Genomic DNA, 19,494 nt, shown 5'->3' on the forward strand with positions numbered 1-19,494 from the left:
ATATATACACACATACATACACACACACTTTTGTCATAGTACCCCCAAGAACACTACTTTCACCCCTGGCTATTATTGTTACAGGTTAATTTTTTCAAGTACAAAAAAGTTATTGTTATAGAAGCTCAAATGCAAAAAATTGGATTGATGTTGATATTAACTCTGCTGTTATGTTAGATTTACCAATGTTTTATTTTTTTATTTTACTCGATTAATCGTAAGAATAATCGATGGCTTACTCGACTACTAAAATATTCGTTTACATCAACCCTACTAACTATCTATTAAAAACCAATCAGTCTCATAACCTTGAAATAATTTGATGTAGAACAATCTTCCTGCACGAGATTGTCATTGCAAAAAAGACTGTAAATTCCTTCACGCGCAGATAATTTTATACATAGAAAAGTGTTGCAGCAAAAACTTAACGGTGGTATTTATCATATTGAGCGTGCAGCCGCTCTGCTCGAGTGATGAAATTATTGTGAAAATCTCACGCTGCACAGAAGACTTGGCAGTTCTGAAAAATCAGTCTAATGAGATGAAAATGTGCCTCACTGCAACACGCCTCGCTCTTCTGCTGCACTTTGTGAAAAGTGCTTCAGTCTCATTTGATTAGATGATTTCTATTTAAATTCACAGCGAAGGAATTCTGTAACTGAGCCCAATTAATTCAAAGCGAAATTACTCCCTTCGCACGCGGCGTCGTGTTCGTCCTCTACAAGTGTGGAAAGACAGCCAGGTTTGTTGTTGTTTACAAACCAAACTCTCGTCCTTGCGACGTGACCTCCAAACCGCGGGTGAGCCAAGCGTGAGAGCGAGTGTGTGTACGTGTCCAGCTTGTGTGCCGGGGGCCAGAGAGTCAGGGGATTCACAGTCTGTGCAAAAGCAAAAAGGCTTTTAACATTGATTATATCACCCAAGCGGTCTGGGCTGGCTGCGAGGTCTAGCATGTGTGGGTATGTGGTTTGATAGCGAGAACGATGGATTGACGGATGATGCGATGGCTGGCTGAGCCCAATTACATAACACACTGGAAATGTGATTAGTTATCAACTTTACGCGAAGCGGAGCAAAACTTCAAAGCCTTTTTTCAATGATAGGATCCATAAGAAGGACATAAATTATTTATCTAAAAAAAGTGGGAAAGCTTTTAGGGAAAACACACATTTGCATTATTGCTGAGAGAAAACAGCTACCCAAGTTGAACTTTGAGCATAATTTTTTTAACACAATTAAAGCTTAAGTGAGTATACAAACTTTTTCAACTGCTTTTGCTCTCCATTTGTTGACATTTTTAAGCACAGTAAGCTGTCGAGGTCAGATACAAGGATTGGGGGAAAAATGCATTAAAAAGTAGCAAGAATCCAATGAAAACCAATAATAAAATACCTTCAGGAGACTTATTCAGCAACTGACCAAGAATAGGTAAAAAAATAAAATAAAATACGAGTGGTTTAAAACCTTTGCACTGTACTTTACATACTGCACTAATTGTAGAATATCTAAGTCCTATCTGGAAACATCTACCATCAGTGTGATGTTATACTATGTTCTCTCTACTGCTATTAACCATGGAAGAGTTGTGTTGCGTTAATACAACATTAAAGTAAAAAAAAAAAAAAAGTCAATGTGTTATATTTGTAGAAATGGAAAATGCATTTCCATTGCCCAGGGGATCAGTGACAGTGAGTGCAATATTGAACTGTGTGATCAATGTGGCCCTGGGTCACCAATCACACACAACTGCTGGTGTGTGAAGCGTTACCTCCTCTCTGTTTATGGTTGTAAAATTGAAGAGAAAACTGCCATTTTCTCAATATCATTTATGCGTATGAACGCACAGACGACGAGATCGTTGGACGTCCTCTGATTAGCATCTAAGGTTTCCAAGGAAACTGAAAGCTGTGCCCTCTTTCGTGCCACCAGCTTACTCTGTAAGCAGTTTGTCTGCCAATAAGCGTGCATCATGGTTTACACCAGGGGTGTCAAACTCCAGTCCTGAAGGGCCGCTGTCCTGCAGTTTTTAGATGTGCCACAGGTACAAAACACCTGAATCAAATGGCTTAATTACCTCCTCAGTTCTCCAGAGCCTTGCTAATGACCTAATTATTCTATTCAGGTGTGGTGCAGCAGAGGCACTTCTAAAAGTTGGAGGACACCGGCCCTCGAGGACTGGAGTTTGACACCCCTGGTTTACACAGATGACCTTCTCTGGTCTCTACTCGGACCACTGACGAGCTCGGTGTGACCTGCGCTCAATAAAAAAAAAAAAGACCTGACATCAACAAAGATGCGCAAGGTCACTGTGGCAGGGTGAGTAATCTTTCTTGTCTATCTCAGTGAGATAGCAATCAACTGAAGAGCGACTGAACAGCCTGAGCCACAGCAATAATGCTGCACACACAACAGGGCTGTGAGCTGGTGGATATTTAAAGCAAACAGCAAGTTAAATAACTTTTTTTTTTGTCTTTTTATCTTGAAAACATGCATTTTTTCAAGTTCATCTGCAGTTCTGGCCAGAAGTTAACCTATAGTCAGGATGGACAAGCTGACTGTGTTAATTTGGAGCTTTTATTGATTCGTTTAATCTTTCTTTTTCTAGCATGCAATGATTATACAACTTCAGTAATTTTTAGAAAACCAATAAGTGGATGCAGAAGTTTGAATTTGTTGTGAAAGTTCTCCACATGCAGTTGCTACTATATTTAACCACAGCAATAAGGTGTTGTTTTCACAACTGGGAGCAGCTGACCAGCATCTAAAAGTTCAAATACCACATGAACTATGTATCATTCTGGATCGCCGTCCAGAATGACCTCAAATCCCAGAGGAGCTGAACGGGATGCCTCCTGGACGTTGAGCAGAACAAAAGAGATAGAGGGAAGAAGTTCAATCCACCTCTTTCATCGATCGTAACGGGCAAACGATCTTATCCCCAACTCCAGCATCTCTCTGTCCAACGGCCAGAAAGAAGAGCAGCAAAAACAAATGAGGTGGATTAGCAGTGTTTGCCAACACCTGACGATGTCATCCAGGACACGTTACTGTAAAATATCGCTCAAGTGTCGAGCTTCCAGGAGGACAATGACTGTCATGAAACTGCCACACAGCTCCAGTATTTAGTAGGAGCCCTTTGGTTTTGCATCGCCATCCAGAATGACTCTCAAGATACTCAGACAATATTTCATTTCAATATTTAATTTATGTTTGGGGTAAAAAGAAAAAAATATATTTTGGAATTTAATAGAATTTTTGGATAAAGATTGAGATGTTTGGACAGAATAGTATATGTCAGACTGTGTCGTAGTAGGAATTTCTAACCAATGAACACGGTACCATTTGTCAAGCACGGATGTGGCGGCGTCATTCTGTGGCCCAGCTTTGTTGTCGTCATCCTGGGGAGATCAGATCGCACTAAGTCGATGGGATAATGTAGCAGAACTATATCAGCAGCTTTTAGCTGTTTTCTGCATGTGTTATCTTGTGTGTATGAGCTTGAACCTGCAGAGATTAGAGAAAATCCACCCTGTCTTGTGCGTGAACTTAATTGCATTTGTTGGCTGTATAATAAATATATAACATAAAAGCCACAAATTAAGTGACATTATAAAAATTTTGCTATCTGGAAATAAAAATACTCCCCCGCCTCCTCCCCAGATATTACTATGCCACAGTATGACTTCCTGTTATCCTTTCAGGCCTGTCCAGCATACATGAAACACCCCACCTAAACTCCACCCAAATCAACTTATTCTATTTCCAGCTTACCTTTACTATTAGGTACGATCCGCAGCATCAAATGTGACCTTAATGCCTGCAATGAGCGCGTGCCAAACCTGTGTGATAAATCTTATCGAAGAGCTTAAAGCAAATTCAGGAATGCCGTCTGAATCCTGAGTGGGGTTTTTAAAAGACTTGTCTCAGACGGTCGAATGAGCTCCACCCCTCCCCGCTCACTCCCGATATCTCTGTGCCGTTCAATATTTAATGGCGTTCCTGAGTGATTTTGTTTGTAGCTGCATATGGATGGAAGAACTTCATATTCGAGCCCGAAACAAACTGTCCCAGTCCATTACTACGTTTTTTTTTGTTTATTTTTTTCCCCTCCAAGTAGACCTCAAGCGTGACACAACACTAAAATACATTTGAATTCAGAGGAGCACAAGACAAACAGATGAGCAAAGAATTTGATGCTGAGTAAACACAGAAACCGTCGGGATCAGGTGAATGCGAGTCAATAACAGTTTAATTTTAAAAAAAGAAACTTGGGGAATAAAAAATTACTGATTTCTCTGTTGAGCTCTTATTGACTTTAAGTTCTGATGTCAAGGATTCGAGAAAAATTGCATGCGTTTATAAACTAATGGCAAGATACAGAAACCGACACACCATCTTCTTCATACTGGAGTTTGACACAGAAAACATCGACGAAAAGCTGAAGCATTCGCGAATTTAAGAGGAGAGAGAGGATCGGGAACAAAAAAACAATGCAGAAATGATCACAGAGGGGGTTTCCAAGCAGAAAGCATCCACAGAAGAGAATGGCATATTTAAGGGAGAGAGCTGACATATACCACAGAGGCGTTAAGGACATGTATACATAAGAGAGCACGTCGGATAAGAGCTGCTTCCCAGATGTTGGAATGAGAACAAACATATCTGCTGTTGGCGTATACGAGGGGTGGGAAGAGGAGGAGGAGGAAGAGGACGGGGAAGGGACACAGAAATTAGAGGAGTAACTCACCAGAGTCAGCAAATTCTGAGGGGACAGTAAAAGAAAGAGAAATAAGAAGAAAACAGAAACAGACATGATAAATCCAGGTGATCTTCAGTGAGAAAGCGAGAACTGAACAATTATCGGGCAATATTTCAAGATGGGAAATATTGTAAGATGGGTCAACAAACCTTTTTTTTTTTACATCAATGAAATGATGCAAACTTAGAAAAATAATTCTTACATCTGGGCACAGAAAGTTAAATTAGAAGTAAGGAACCACTATTTCTGATGTCTTATGAAATATGTCAAGGTGCATCTCCATAAACTATATTATTATTATTTTTATTATAAAGGTGAACTTGTCAAAGTGATTCAGCTCAAAAAGTGAAACACCTACCCTGAAAACACTTATTACACACTGTGTGATATATTTTCAGTGTCTCTGATGTTAATTGTAAGTACTTGTATTTACGACAAACCAACATTTAGTGTCTCGGAAAAAAATATGACAATATGATCAGTATCAAAATAAAGCTAATCTTCAGAGGGAATGCTGCAGCTATCCTGTTACCCTGTTACTTTAAATTCTTATTTGTACCACACTTTTTACTTCCACTTAAACTTTCCATAAATATTCTTGAATTCAGTCCAAGGTGCTAAAACCTGTTGTTGCTGGTGTTGTTGAGACTTTCTACCGGCCGGGTCATAGCGGTAAAACTGAGTTCATGTAAGCTATAATCACCAAAGTTATTAGAAATAAATACTTGAAACATGGACGAAAATGTTCACGTGTTTCACTTGCTGAATTGAATTCCTGAAACTAATTAACCTTTCAGTGAGCTAAAAAACAAACAAAATAAAAGTGATATCCCTTGTATGCTGAATCGCAGTGAGAAGTGTCCTGATTTCTTTTTTTCTACTTTGAACATCAAAACATTCACAAAAAACACACAAAAATTCAAACTTTGGACGAAATTACAAATGTCTTACACAGACCCACACACACGCACACTTTCGCCATCTGCTTATCCCAAACATTCCTTCACTTACATAACAAACTGAACTGTTACTTCGGCTGTTTCAACCAATTTTTTTACTATTGGTTCATTTAAATGCTGTGCTTACGTTTCAAATTATAATTTGGTGCTGTTCAGTAGCATAGCTGCACTGCTTGATGCACCAGATGATGTAGCTATTCAGCCTATGTGATAACGAATGTTTTATTTCTAGAGCAATCGTTTCATTTGCAAGGACCTGAATGTACGGATGGATATATGAAATACTTAAAGCATAAAATGGGATTATTATTCAGATCATTTAACTAATAATAAAAGTAAATTTCAGTCATTAAGAACAATAAAACCGAAGTGTGCGTTGCCCATTCGTAAACTGGCAACAAATCGGAGAAACTCTGAGTCCCTTTAAGCTGATCTCCATCAGCTTTCTGAAGCTCTGTTTGAGCTTTTCTTTAAAGCATTTTCACTCGTTCTCTAACTAGTGTTTATACTTGGCTGACACAATGTGCTGTGTGGTATGTGCTAAAACATTTTTAAAACATTAATCAGACAAAAGTGAATATAACAAGCAAAATTGTTTGTTATATTCTGATATTGTCAGGTACCAAACATAAAACGAGTGAAAAAGCAGCCAAGGGAAAACTTTTTCTAAAAAAAAAAAAAATGCTAGAAATCCTTAAAATCTGCTGTACGAAGCCATTTTACCAGGACCCTAAAAGTCAGGCTTATTATACATAATATGAATATGACAAAAAGGAGGGACTCGAGAATTTTGCACAGTATTTGCATGTTATATTAAAAAGGTAGGGCTGAGAAACGACAAACCTCAGTGGTAAAATCACGAAAGACAAAACTGCACACGCTCACACACACATATGCATGCAACACAATTACGCTAACTAACCCCTCTCTAAAAGTCTAACGAGAGGAAAAGCATTTCCGAGAACTGGAGAAACAACCTCAGACGTTTGTTCGGCATGGAGGCACAGACAGCTTATTTTGAGAGAGGCCTATAAAAAATGAATGGATGGAGTCCTGCTAGCTCTCTACAGCCCTGATGAACTGCTCTTAAAGGCCGAGAACAGACGAGGACAAGCAGCGCGGTCTCCATCTTTGATGAATGCACTTGTTTATGGGTCTTCATGCTGTGAACTCATCAGCAAAATTGTCTTTTACTTCGTGAAAATCTGTAAAAATGTGCCACCGTCAATCTAATATATGCCCCAAATGTTACCTGCACACTTTACGAGGTGAATTTTAAAGCAACACACTTATGTTAAAAGACTAATATCATTTTTATATGTCCTCTGGAGTATGAGAAATCTTCCCAAAGTACTACATGGAAATACCTAATTAATACATCCAAGTGAGCCGAAGCCTTAGGTGTTGCTTTTGTTCTGAGTAATTTATTCATTGTGCACGTCGTGTCACACTGTACTTGATGTTTCAGTGCATTCAGTTCCAGTCATTTGTTTGGCAAAAGACCCGTCAGTCAAGTCTGGAAGGATTTGTTCTGCATTCATACCGGATCTGCTGTTAAAAGTCTTCAGCTATTCATCAGCTCACAGGCACTTAATTTAAAACCTGAATAGCGCAATGTTTAACAGGGACTGAAACCAAAAGCAGTTCACTTTTAACGACATAAACCCCGACAGAGATTGGATTGGATGTAAAAATCTGCACAAAGTATGCACAACATTCTGCAGATATCCATAAGTGATATTTATTCGTGATAACGAAAGGATAAGCGGCGCAAGGTCACAGGTTGCCTTGTGTTCCTAGCAGAGATGCATACAGATGCAGGATTGTAAAGCCCATCTTTATTGTTTGTAAATCACTCAGAAGATGAGTCATGACGTGTTTTGGATTTCTAGAGAAGCAAAGTTTCTTGGAGTAACGCTTAAGTGCCTTCTCGCTACTCATTAGACATCTGCTAATGTGATTCCATGCACCCGCGGGAGAACCCTGCGGTCTAATGACTTTGGTTTATGACTGTTTTTTGGAGTTCATCCAGTCAGGTATTATGTTATGCTGCCATGCTAAGAACCGTGAATGCTGTAACCGTGCCAACGACATACAGAACTTTATAGTACTCGAAGGTTTTCCTGTTTTGTCATGTTGCAATCACAAACCTATTTGTTGTCCTATTGGGATTTTCCGTGGAAAATCCCAATAGAGTGTAAATATTAGCAGGAGGGGAAATAATACACGGTTTTGAATTCTTTTTACAAATAAAACTGAAAATTCCCCAAAATATTCGTATAAACTCCCCAAAGACACATACGTCCAGGGTTCATCAAGAGCTATAAATGTTTTAGTATGGTGGACAGCAAGTCCCAAGCTGTATTGGAAGACACCAGCCTGCAAAATTTGTGCATACTGTCTGTTCTAAATAAAGATAATGTTTCTCATTTCGCCCCTCGTCTTTTCATGGTGGGATACGAATGAGATGACACAGCACCTCTACTGAAATATTAACATATTTATTCCCTCCCCCAGAGGTCTGACACTGCTGTTTTGCTGTTTCCTTAGCTGAGCTAATAGGCAATCATCTTGGATTAAAGGCAAATGATCTACCTACCACCTCAGCTGTGCCGCAGAACAAGTGTGATAAATCACTCTCGACATACACAACACAGGGACTTCACTGGTCTTTTTTTTTAGGTTTGATGGATTTGCAGGAGGTAAAAATAAGGTTCTTGTGGAATTATGTTCATTTGACAATTACATAGGATCGTTGGTGCTGCTCTTTGTTGGTAGGATTGTGAGCTTAACTGTAGTCGTACAGAAAGGGCTTTACAACTCCGGACAACTCCAAACTCGCACAGCTGAAAAGAGGATTACAGTGAAAGTTCAGTTTTTGTTTTGTTTTGGAGTGGGGTTCTGTGAAGTAGTTATTAGTATGTGCTACTTTTACCCACAGCAGCAAAAGTGGAAGAAATCAGAATAAAGATGATCATACTAGAGTACAGCCAGTCAGATTATGAGTCCTGTTAGAGTCAGGTGACCATATTAAGAAACAACTCCACAATTCCACACATGTGCATGTGGCTGTTGTCATTTTGCAAAGTGATTTTGAACAGCCACTGTGTCCTGTTTACAAAATCCAAAATGTGGAAGTCTTCCACTCAAAAAGATTGTTTTTCTCTTATTAATTATCAATTCAGGATCCTTTCTGAATTTTGCATTTGAACTTGAACCTGAAAAACCCTATTGAACCCTCAGCAATCTGTCTGTATGTGCAATTTGGATGTGTGCGTCACTTCTGCCTTTCTTGGAGTGAAGCACATGCCGATCCCTTTTTTGCAAGGCTCCAGCTCAAAATACCGGATTTATTGGAATGTGGTTGGGTTGAATTAGCTGCTCGATCAAATCTTCCAGATGTCAGTCAGAGCGGTGGCAGGTTCGCACTCAAGAGTGATCCGAACAAATACTCGGAGAGCTGCGATCACGTTGTTCTGATTGGTTTTTGTGTTGGCGTGAGGAAAATATAGCTGTTTAAAAAAATCTAAATCTCTGATGTCCAAATCAAATGCAAGCCACATAGTAAATGAGCCACCACTGGCGCTACCAGCCTCATCCACTCTGAACCAGTGCCTCAAAACGGACCAGTTGTCTGCACGATTGAAACAGCTGGGAAAGACTCATAAGCAAACAAGTTGTGTTCTTAGTGCACCCTACAAAAGTCATATTCTGGTTGGTTTCTTATGGCACTTCAGACTCATTAGTTGAGTCTGTCAGCTGTTATTACTGTAAGAAATTCTTCTATTTCTTTAAGCTCAGTTTGTTACGACTTCTGTCCCCTGCAGGTAAAGTACAAAATACCAATAATTTCTCTACAAACCCCCACTCCAAACAGCTTATTGGAAGTAATTTCAAGAGAAAAGGTCAAGATTGATGACACATGCCAGGCTCCCCTCAGTCTGACCATACAGATTCATATTATGTCTGTTCTTCACAGTTAGAATTTATTTATTTTTTTGCTTCTGTTGCACAAGTTACCTTACCTTCACTTAAAGGGTCCAGTGTGTGAATCATCAGTTGGAAAATGCTGTTTCTCATCAAACTGTTGTGCAGAGAAGCAGAGCTGCCTCCCCTTTGCAGGCGAGGCCTGGCCTACGAGAGAAGAGACGCATCGTCAGTCAAATGTGCTGCTCCCAGTAATGAGCTCTTTCACTTTGAACTTCCATCTCCAAGTGAAAATCCCCCATCTGCCACATTGTGTGGATTTTCTAAAAACTTGAATTATAACGCTTAGGTTCCGCATTAGTAACTCTCGAACCGAATCATGTTGCTCCATGTAACGACCAAAAACCATTTTGGCAATTTTGCTGGGATTTTGTATGAAAGACCAACACAAAGTAATGAATAATTGTGAAGTGGATAGAAAAAGGATGCATATCTTGAATCTATGTGGAAAAAATGTGTTGCTGCAGATATTAGGGCAGTGCTTGTATCAACTTTGTGCATTTAAATACTGCCCATTGTTCTTTGTAAAATAGCTCAAGTTGAATTGTCTTCTAGTTGGTTAAGGACAATCTTTTATCGGACCATTTGGTTTGGTTGAATTAGCTGCACGATCAAATCTTCCAGATCAAATCATTAATATGATTTGATCTAAGATACAATTCTTATTCATTGCTGCCCTATCTCTTTGTTGCGCAATCTTGGTCCTTATCTTATGCCTTTCTATAATAATCTGTATTTAGCATTCCCAAAGGATGATGCTGCCCCTTTTTTTGAATGGTCTCATCTGATCAGAGAACCTTCTTCTACGCTTCTTACGCAGCTGTGACTAACTGCAAGAACACCTTACATTTGGCAATTTACCAATCTTGCAGTTTTTCCATGGTTCTGGGAGATATTCAGAGCTTTAGACATTTATTTTTAATCTTACTTTATATTTTATGACAACTGTTTATGTGAGGATGTAGATTTTTGTGTGATTTGTCTGTTAATTTGTTCCATGTGTTGGTTGTCCTCCCCCTGATTGATCCCAGCTGTTTCTCTTTCCCCCTGATTGTCCCTCGTGTATTTAACCTCACCTGTATCCCCTGCTCCCCACCGGATCCTTGTCGTGGTTTGTGCTCCCTGCCCTTGTTCAGTCTGTGTCTTGTCACCTGTGCTTCCTGGCTCATTTTGACTTCTAAACATCATTAAACTAATTTTTTGCACCAAATCTGGATCTGATCACGTCTTATCCTCACCATCAAACCTCCAATTTATGACAGTTTATGATGCTGTTTGTTTACCAGTGTCGTCTAACAAACCTCTGAGATCTTCACATGACATCTGGATTTGGAAAATTGTGCATCATTTTTCATCCACTTCACAATTAGATGCTCTACTCTATTTTGTGCTGGTTTATTACAAAAGTACCAAATAAAGTACATTGAAGTTTACGGTTGAAGACAGCCGAAAATGTGAGAAGTCTCAATGTTTATAAATGCTTTTGGCTAGGACCTTTAAGTATTTGTTTGAAACCTTATTTGTTTTAACGTAATGGCAAAGGATAATTGAGTAAATGTATTCTATTGAAGTGCTGCGTAGTTCTAGTTACAAAATGGGTTCAAGCCGCTGCATCATTTACTCATAAATGTGCTTCGACCTTGGAAAAATCGCTCCCTATAATCCTCTTTTCCATAAAACCCCTGTGTGTAACCTGAAACTAAGTAAAAAAAAAAAATCATGAAGCACTACAGCTTCTTATAAACATAAGCCCCTGCTGGTTGAGACAGGTGTGCTGAGTTGGAGTGACAGTTCAGTTTCTTCCTCTGAACGAATCCTCGCCAAGGTCACCTCCAGCAGCAGAAGCTGAGCTAGGGAAGAAGGAAACAAATCAGGCTCCATCACAGGTGACAGCTGTTGGGAATGTGTCTGCCTTTGGGTGATCGCAGGTGACGCGTAGGCACCGGAGGTGTGAGATGTTAATTCACAAGTCTGTATGGGTGTGAGCGGGAGGCGAGGGAGACAATGTGCGATTGCTAGGGCTTGCCGGATGAGCGTCCTCTCCGCCGCTTGGTTTTATTTTCCCTCCTCCTGCTCTCTGGATGGAAGCTCTCACACCAGCATTAAAACAGTCTGCAGACTGCGAGACACATGCTCCCTGCTTAATTGCCTTTTGCATGCCGCGTGCAAAGGCAAACGGAGGGAAAAAGCAAAGGGCTTCAGAAAACAGACGGCGCTACTCTCCGCACACAGGGAGGCTGAGGAGGCTTGGAAGTAGCGGCGTGCCATGTTTCGCTCACAGTGTGGCGGGAGAAGAAGTTGCACAAAATTTACACTAGAGACATCGACACAGAGAACGGGGGACAAAGACGGAAGCGAGAAGGCAAAAAGCGTCCGTCAGACGAGACCTACCGACAACTTGCCATCGTCGTCTGGCGCCCCGGGGCTCAACTTCTCATCCAACACAAAGAGAAGAGGAAGTAAAAGAGGCGGGGGGGGGCCGAAAGGAGAGAAAGAGAAAAGAGGACAAACATGTGAAGCATGCCACACACATAACCACACGGACCAGATGAAAAGACAGCAAAAGAGATAGACAATACTGCACTGAAACAGTGAAGACTGACTGTGATGTTAGTGGACGAGACTTTGAGGGACAGATTCCTCTCCTGCCGCTGTGGCTGCCCGTTGCGTTGGGCAGGACCGGACTGCATCCGCTCGAAATTCCTTCAGAAATGTCACTTTAGGTTTTCATTAGTGTCACGGATGTCAGCTGTATTTCAATCATTTCTTAGTCTAGATTTTAAAACTTATTTATTCACATTTTCATTCTAGTGAGAGAGTTTCTTGTAATCGTTTCTGAACTCCTTTCACTTTCCTAATTTTGTCAGGCAAACATTTTATTGCTTTTACTCTGATCTGTAGTTACTTTGTAGTTTACTTAAATGTTTCCACATAGTTTTCCAGCTTTGTAGGGATGGGGGCATGGGATGTAATCATGGTGGTTCTTTTACTCATAGCTGTCAATTATGCCTTTGACATATTCTACGGGAACAGGATCCATAACACTCAAGCTGGATGAAAACTGGTGACTGGACTTTTGCTGCTTGCTGAAGGCCATGCAGTGCCAAAGAAATCATTTCCATTTATTTAGTCAAATTAATCATAAGACAAAGTAAAAACCAACAAGATGATCCCCAAATAACTAGAACCTGAAAACTTTACATTTGTTCTTCTGCTTGTGTTCACAGTTGGGCCTCAAAATTTTTTCTTGTTTCTCAATTACAAGAGGAAAGTGTGAGGTATAAACATCAGATTGAAAATTAGCAAGAGAAACTAAAAATATCTTTAAAAAAAAATTAAAAAACACCTGAAAATCTGTTGATCATCCAAGCTGCTTGGATGAAAAGTAAAGAAGAGGTTTACAATCTTTGCTTGGTAACTGAACATGCAGGTGGAAAAAAAAAAGAAAATTATTCGTGGACTAGTAAGGCAAGGCAAGATTTTATTATTGAAAGTGGCCCAAATCACTGTAGCCTCCATGATTTTCCACAAGCAGACTTTTTAAGTTTGGTCCCCATCGAACTGAGTAATCAGACAATGAAAGGCCCTGATCAGGAGATGTAACTGAAAAACCAGTGGATACCTTGAAAAAGAAAAACTCAGTTACTATAGAAAAAAAAAAAACATGATGGAAAGCCCATTCTTGGTACAAGCACTCCACCAATTGTACTATTAAAACACAGAGGTCAAAAAGAACCTATTTGTCTCTAAAAGGCAACAAAGAGCCTTGGAGGAAATTGTCCTCAAGAACCTGAGTGTCTGTAAGGCTACAAAAAGCTAAATCCAATCAGGTAATTCGATGAAAGGACATATTTGTTGGAGAATCCAGGATTTCAGCTTTCACTGGTCTTACTTAAACTTTGCTTCCGTGTGGCTAAAGATAATATACGTATCTAGTGCTGTATGTTAACAAAAGATCACTGACATTAAAAATGCAGCTTTGTGATTTCCAAAATTTTTTAGAAAATGCACAGGAAATAATTTAGCTGGTTCTGCTTTGTGTGTATTTGGGCTGGTGATGACATCAAAAAAGGCACAGCGATCAATATTTTAGAAATATACAAGAGACACTTTTGACATATTTCAAAGCTTTCAAGTTGCGTGAGCCTCAATCTGACTCTGATTATCCCTAAGAATTGATGAATGTGCAGTGGCCTGGGATTTTTTTTTCTTACTACTTTCCTCAAAACTAATAGTATAGCATGTACCGTAGGGCTGCTTCTGTGAGGAACTTTAATGTGAGGCCAATCATCTTCCATGTGTGTTGGTTAGAACCTAAAAGCCAACACAGTTTTCTGTTCCTGTCAAGACACAAAAAGCACCCATTCTGCTCAACGTCCTCTCAAGTTGTATTAAATCAACATGCTGTACTTTCTTTGCTCACTTAGTTTGGCAACCGAAGCAACAACTTGACAAGTTGCGCTTTCATCTTTGTGCAAGAAAGCGAAATTAGAGCCTCATGCCAGCGTTTAATGTGATAACTTTGTCACAGAGAACGTGCCACAACATGCCAAAGAGACTCTTGTCTTTTAACAATCCCTCCATTTCTTCACCGCCGTCATTCTCAGCACGGCTCCAATTTTTTTGGCACGTTCGAACGCTGCAACACTTTTATTTTTGAAACAAAAGACGTTCTCCAGCCGACTGACTGACTGACTGAAGTGCGTTCACTTCTTCGTCTCCAAAAAAACCCGGGTGGGGAAACAACGGTTGCCCGAGGCCCCTCCGACTCTAAACGCGAGAGGAGCGGAGCGCATAAAAAGGCTTTTGTTTGGATCCTGGAATATCAAGGCATTGTTTGCCTCCCTACGTGGTTTCAAAGAGGAACTTGCAGACCGTGGAGGCGCTGGTGTTCGCTGATAAGCCTCCCCGATGTCCAATGAAATACAGAAACTAATCCGGTTTGATCGCAGTGTTTTGGAAAAAAAATAAATAAAAATCGCGCAAATTCCGAGACAGGGCCTTATTGCTTGTTAACTCGGTGATTCATTTGCATGCTAAATGACACAGCTTTGCACCGAATACCAAATCCGCTGACGGCTGCAGAGGGCTTCAGTTCATGAGGTGAAAACATCAGGGGGTGTTTTAGTGCTTACTCCCAACAGATTACTGGGTTAAAGAGAGCAATTTAAATTGTTTATAGCCGCCTTAGTGGATTATCTCGCAATTGCAAAATTTAAAGATTACATTTGCTCAAACTTTTCTTTGTGACGTGGTTTTTGTGAAAAATCACTGAGAATGGCAGCTCCCACTGCATATCAGTGTTTCTGTTTAGCAGCTCATAATTTACCACGTGTCAGCTTTGCCTCTGTGGGTTAATTACAGAAGAGAGAAGGATGCAAAAAAAAATTAAAAAATCTAAATTCTTTTAAAAATTCTGCAGAAGTTGAGCTAATGTTGAGATTTTCCACGGAGTTATTATAACCCCCTCTCCCTATTCCCGTCTCACGTTTCCGGGTTAATTCGCTGCACACTGCGGCATAATTATCTTATTTCCCTCCATAGCATCCAGCTCCAAAGCAAGGCAGGAGGTTTAGGGTAGAGCAGGTGAATATGCCGGATGGAAATCATGCCATGAGCTCCCCCCCCCATTAAGCCGGCGTTAAATAGTATGACTAATAATCGCGCAGGAAGATTAGCATGTTCTCTGGAGTTTTTCTGTTCCCTAATACCAGCGGCAGCGTAGCCAAGCTCTTACGTAATGTCACGTCAGGATCTTTCTTGGAAGCGGATCAGCTAGAGGGGGTGATAAATGTCCCTCCGGCACCGTGTGCGTCTTAACACCGTGTTGTGGAGATTTATTGATTACAGCTTGACTGGATGCAAAAAAATAAAAATAAAAATAAAAATCTACAAATAAAACAGTTCATTTTTCAGCACTCATCCACAGCTTAACGTCAGGAAGTTTTAGAGGGATGCGTGATGAAAAGCTGAAAGCCGAGCCGGAAGTCCTGAATTTTGAATATCAATGGTGGATTATAGGTCTTTACATATGAAATCTGGGAACATAAAACTATTTCTTTTTACGGAGAGATCTCATTTGCATTTTCTTCATGCTAAATCTCGGAAGCAAAATGACACAGAATTACAGTTTTTAAATGTTTTATGCCTTGTTAATGACTGACTTTATTTAAATTCGTGAATCTGTCAGTGCTATTTATCCTTTGAACAAAATAATTCACGTCCGTTCTGTTTTTGACAGTGACGTGAATGTATTTCAGTGGGATGGAAGATTAATCTCGACTGACAGGTGAAGCTGGTACCACAATGTTCCAATGAAAAGATATGTCATGAAAAATATGTCTAAAACCCTGTAGTTCTCCAAATGAATTGAGCTCTCAAGAAACATTGCGTAGCTTTCGGCAGTTATCTGTTTGAGTCAAACTCGGAAAACCTTTATCAGTTGTGAGATTCTACGGTTCTTGGTTAGTTGACCTTGTCTTTTAGATCAGATCATTTCACTGAAATAAGACTTGTTGGCTTCACTTTAGACGTTGCCGAGAAATTTGAGTTTCCCAGCAAAATCTAAAGCAAGAGTTTTTATTTTACTCCAACAAAAGGCTCAGTCACACCTCAGTGACACATGGCTCAAATGATCTGAAATTTAACAGCACCCCAGCTAAAAAGCCTAAAACTATAAAACCCCCAACGCTGTGCAGCTCTAGGCATTTCCCGCACCTGCTTACAGCAGCCACCCCGTCCATCAGAGCGAGACAGAACCTCCTTTGAGACTCCCCCACCCAGATTCGTTGCATTGGAGCTAAACTGTCGAGTGGCACGACGGAGAAGCGCCGCCCTTCCCCCGTTTTGCCTGAGAGACGATAATGATGATCTTTTAAGGAAAGAAGCGAAAAGATGCACAACAAGTCAAGAAGCCATCCACTTGCTAATTAGTAACCCCTTCATTTTTCCTAACAAGCAGAACTAATTACAGGAGCTGCCATCGGGCTGATTTCCCACAAGGCCATCCTTTCCAGGACACATGCTTCCCTGTACTCAGCCAATCAGCCTCACAATTTGAAGGAATTAAGAGTGTAAAAAAAAACTGCTGTGTCACTTTTGCAGGTAAATGAAGTCATGCAGTATTGGTTTTATCAGAAAACTGTCACCGTTTTATCTATTAGCTAGTCATTTTTTTGTGCAGCAATCAAATACACCTTTTGGTACAAGAATAACTAATGTTTTAAGATTAGAGTTATATAAACTTTCAGGATTTAGTGGGGACACACTGAAAATCATAGAAATATCTGGCACAGCTACGGTTACTCCTCACACATCAACTAAGGAAGCCTTCAGTCATTTTCATCTTCATCCTGATATATTTATACCAAAGTGTGTAAAAATCTGACTTCTTTATTAATGCATTAAATTACCTTGGAGATGCATTGGTAACCATGCTGAATGGAGCAGCATCCTTATTTTAATACTGTTAAGCCTGATTAAAGTTATAGCAGGTATATTATTACAATTCAGACATAAAAAAAAGTAAATACAGCACAAAAAAGACAAGCTTTGTCTTTGTTACAATTACAGATCTTTTGCTAACCTGCTAAATCTTTTCATAAACTTTTTTTTTTAAACGTTTTATAATTCCATCAACAGCTGACTCATTTAGCCCTGCTCTTAAATGTCCCCAGCTATAGCCGTGTGTATGCTCTTTAACCTCCTGCTGTGAAACAGCTGGGCAGCGTTGTTTTTAGCAAATGTTATTCAAACAGCAATAAATAGGGGATTTGTCAAGGCTATTTTTAACTGGGGATTACTGCACTTTTGCTGCTGTGGTCAATTTTTTTATTTTTTTTTGTCAAAGGAACACTCTATTCCAGGGGGGCATTAAAATACATGTAAGAATACTCTCTCTGCCTTTCTTTCAATCTTGCTACTAATGAACAAAAGCAGTTTTTATTCATAAAATCTTTAGGAAAGCTTTGACATTGGATTTCTCGAATCAGCGTCCACAACAACGGTGACCACCGGATTCCTTTGAACTCATCTCTAATCTTCAGACTTCTGGGCAACAAGAAGATGTACATAGAGGACCTGGAGCTGCAAGTACGCAGAGGAAGCTCACTGCCTGCATTTCACTTTGCCTGCGGTCATTTAATACAGACAATAATACGCTGATAGGGCCCTTTCCAGGTCACCTTGGTGGGCTTGGGAGGAGAAGGGTTTTGAGCTGATGGGAGCCTCCTGCAACTCCGATCGACGTAACGAGTGAACTATCCCCGGATGCAAAACATGAAAGAGAGGCCGATTGAAGGAGGCCTCGCTGGAGACTTGATTGCACTCACTTTGATTTTAAGAGTTGATGTCTCTTGGAGTTGATTTAATATTCCTACCAATGGTCTGCCTGGTGTCTGTCTGCGTTGGGGAGATCTGCGCGCGCCAGCACTTTGACTGGCGCAGACATCATTACCCCGAATTTCACAAATTACGGGTATTACGCGAAGCGCAACTCTGGCGGCTGATGTAACGTTCAGCTGCTGCAGATTAGAGAGGCCGACGATGATGACGAGGGTCAAACCCTCCCTCGCCCCTCCCTCCTCCTCAGAGGAAGCGGCTTAAGCCTGTCAGGCCCACCAGTCGTCGGCCAAGTCTGGCCATATGCAGGTTTTCCGTCGTGGCCAAGCCTGGGCGTGTTGCTCTGGGAGACAGGGATCTCGACGTCCTTCACGTGATGTTTTTACAGTGCCGTTGCATTATCCTAATTCAACTCCACTTTCCAAAATAGCCTCTGATCAATGAGGCTTTCAGTTTCCTGCAAGCATCGACGTTTCACCTTCAGACTCTCTAATTTCACATGAGCACAACTTATCTGCTTAGGCCTGTGATACTAAAGCTGAGGACTTGAATGCCGTTCACCTTCATGGTTCCAAAAACACAGACCCCGAAAAAGCCAATGAATGAAACCAGTTATCTCATTGTTTACTAAAAATAGCTTATTTAGAGACTCAACCGTGTAGAAATTAATGTTCAATAAAAAATTGCCTTAAGCGCCCGAGCTGCTGTGATCACAGTAATATTTCTACATACTTTAAATTTAGCTACATTCTATAAAGTTGACAGATTTATTCCACAACAGATTCAAGGGTGATCTTTACTTAGTATCCAATAAGAACAAGGCAAAAACCAATTTTCAGAAAAATCGTCATTGTTACTTGCATACAGCTTGTTAATTAAGTATTCACACCAAAGGCCCAATCATTTGTGGGATCACACTGGGCAAGATTTGACCTCCAGTCTTCTTGGGTATCTCCATTCAACAAGCCTGACCCAACAGGGTTTTCAGCCTCCTTTTCTCCCCCAAAAAATTCAGCGAACAGTCAAATCCAAAAAACACTAAACCGCAAATATGTGGGGGTCCAATGTAGGCAGCCCACACTCAAGCTCTCCTGGTGTTTTCAAGCTCCTTTTCCAGGATGTTCAATGCTGCAGAATTTTTTTTTCTTGCCACAATACAATCTTATAGATCGGCAAACAGTTCAATTCACTTCATTTCTTGGCTTTCATTCTAATATGCACTGTCAACTGTATTCCATTACAATCCATTAAATTTACCGCAAGTCGGCTCCAGTAAAGCTGGAGGAGGCTCTTCAGAGTGATCAGTGAAGACGCTCAATTTTGAGATCGGTCTCAATGTTGATGCACTCACTTTGTTAAAATGTTTACATTTACTTTCTGAAAACAGACTTTCACTTTATCATGATTAGCCTTTTGTGGAGGTCTTTCTAATTCCTTTGTAAGTCAGAA

At 40.3% G+C, this 19,494-nt stretch overlaps 1 protein-coding gene across 5 annotated transcripts in view; it reads right to left on the minus strand.

The window, feature by feature from the left end:
- Positions 1–19,494, minus strand: part of LOC103480699 (sodium/potassium/calcium exchanger 2) — a 59,569-nt gene that overhangs the window by 26,132 nt on the left and 13,943 nt on the right. For 2 of the 5 annotated variants that reach the window (XM_008435834.2, XM_008435831.2), the window contains exons 3-5: positions 12,097–12,144; positions 9,744–9,852; positions 4,748–4,762 (exon numbers count right to left, since the gene is read on the minus strand). In XM_008435834.2, coding sequence (XP_008434056.1) covers positions 4,748–4,762; positions 9,744–9,852; positions 12,097–12,144 — 172 coding nt within the window. The remainder of the gene's footprint in view (positions 1–4,747; positions 4,763–9,743; positions 9,853–12,096; positions 12,145–19,494) is intronic. The other 3 variants (XM_008435832.2, XM_008435835.2, XM_008435833.2) reach the window with 3 other exon arrangements.

The sequence above is a fragment of the Poecilia reticulata genome, linkage group LG18 (assembly GCF_000633615.1).
Source record: "Poecilia reticulata strain Guanapo linkage group LG18, Guppy_female_1.0+MT, whole genome shotgun sequence".
Classification (NCBI taxonomy): Eukaryota; Metazoa; Chordata; class Actinopteri; order Cyprinodontiformes; family Poeciliidae; genus Poecilia; species Poecilia reticulata.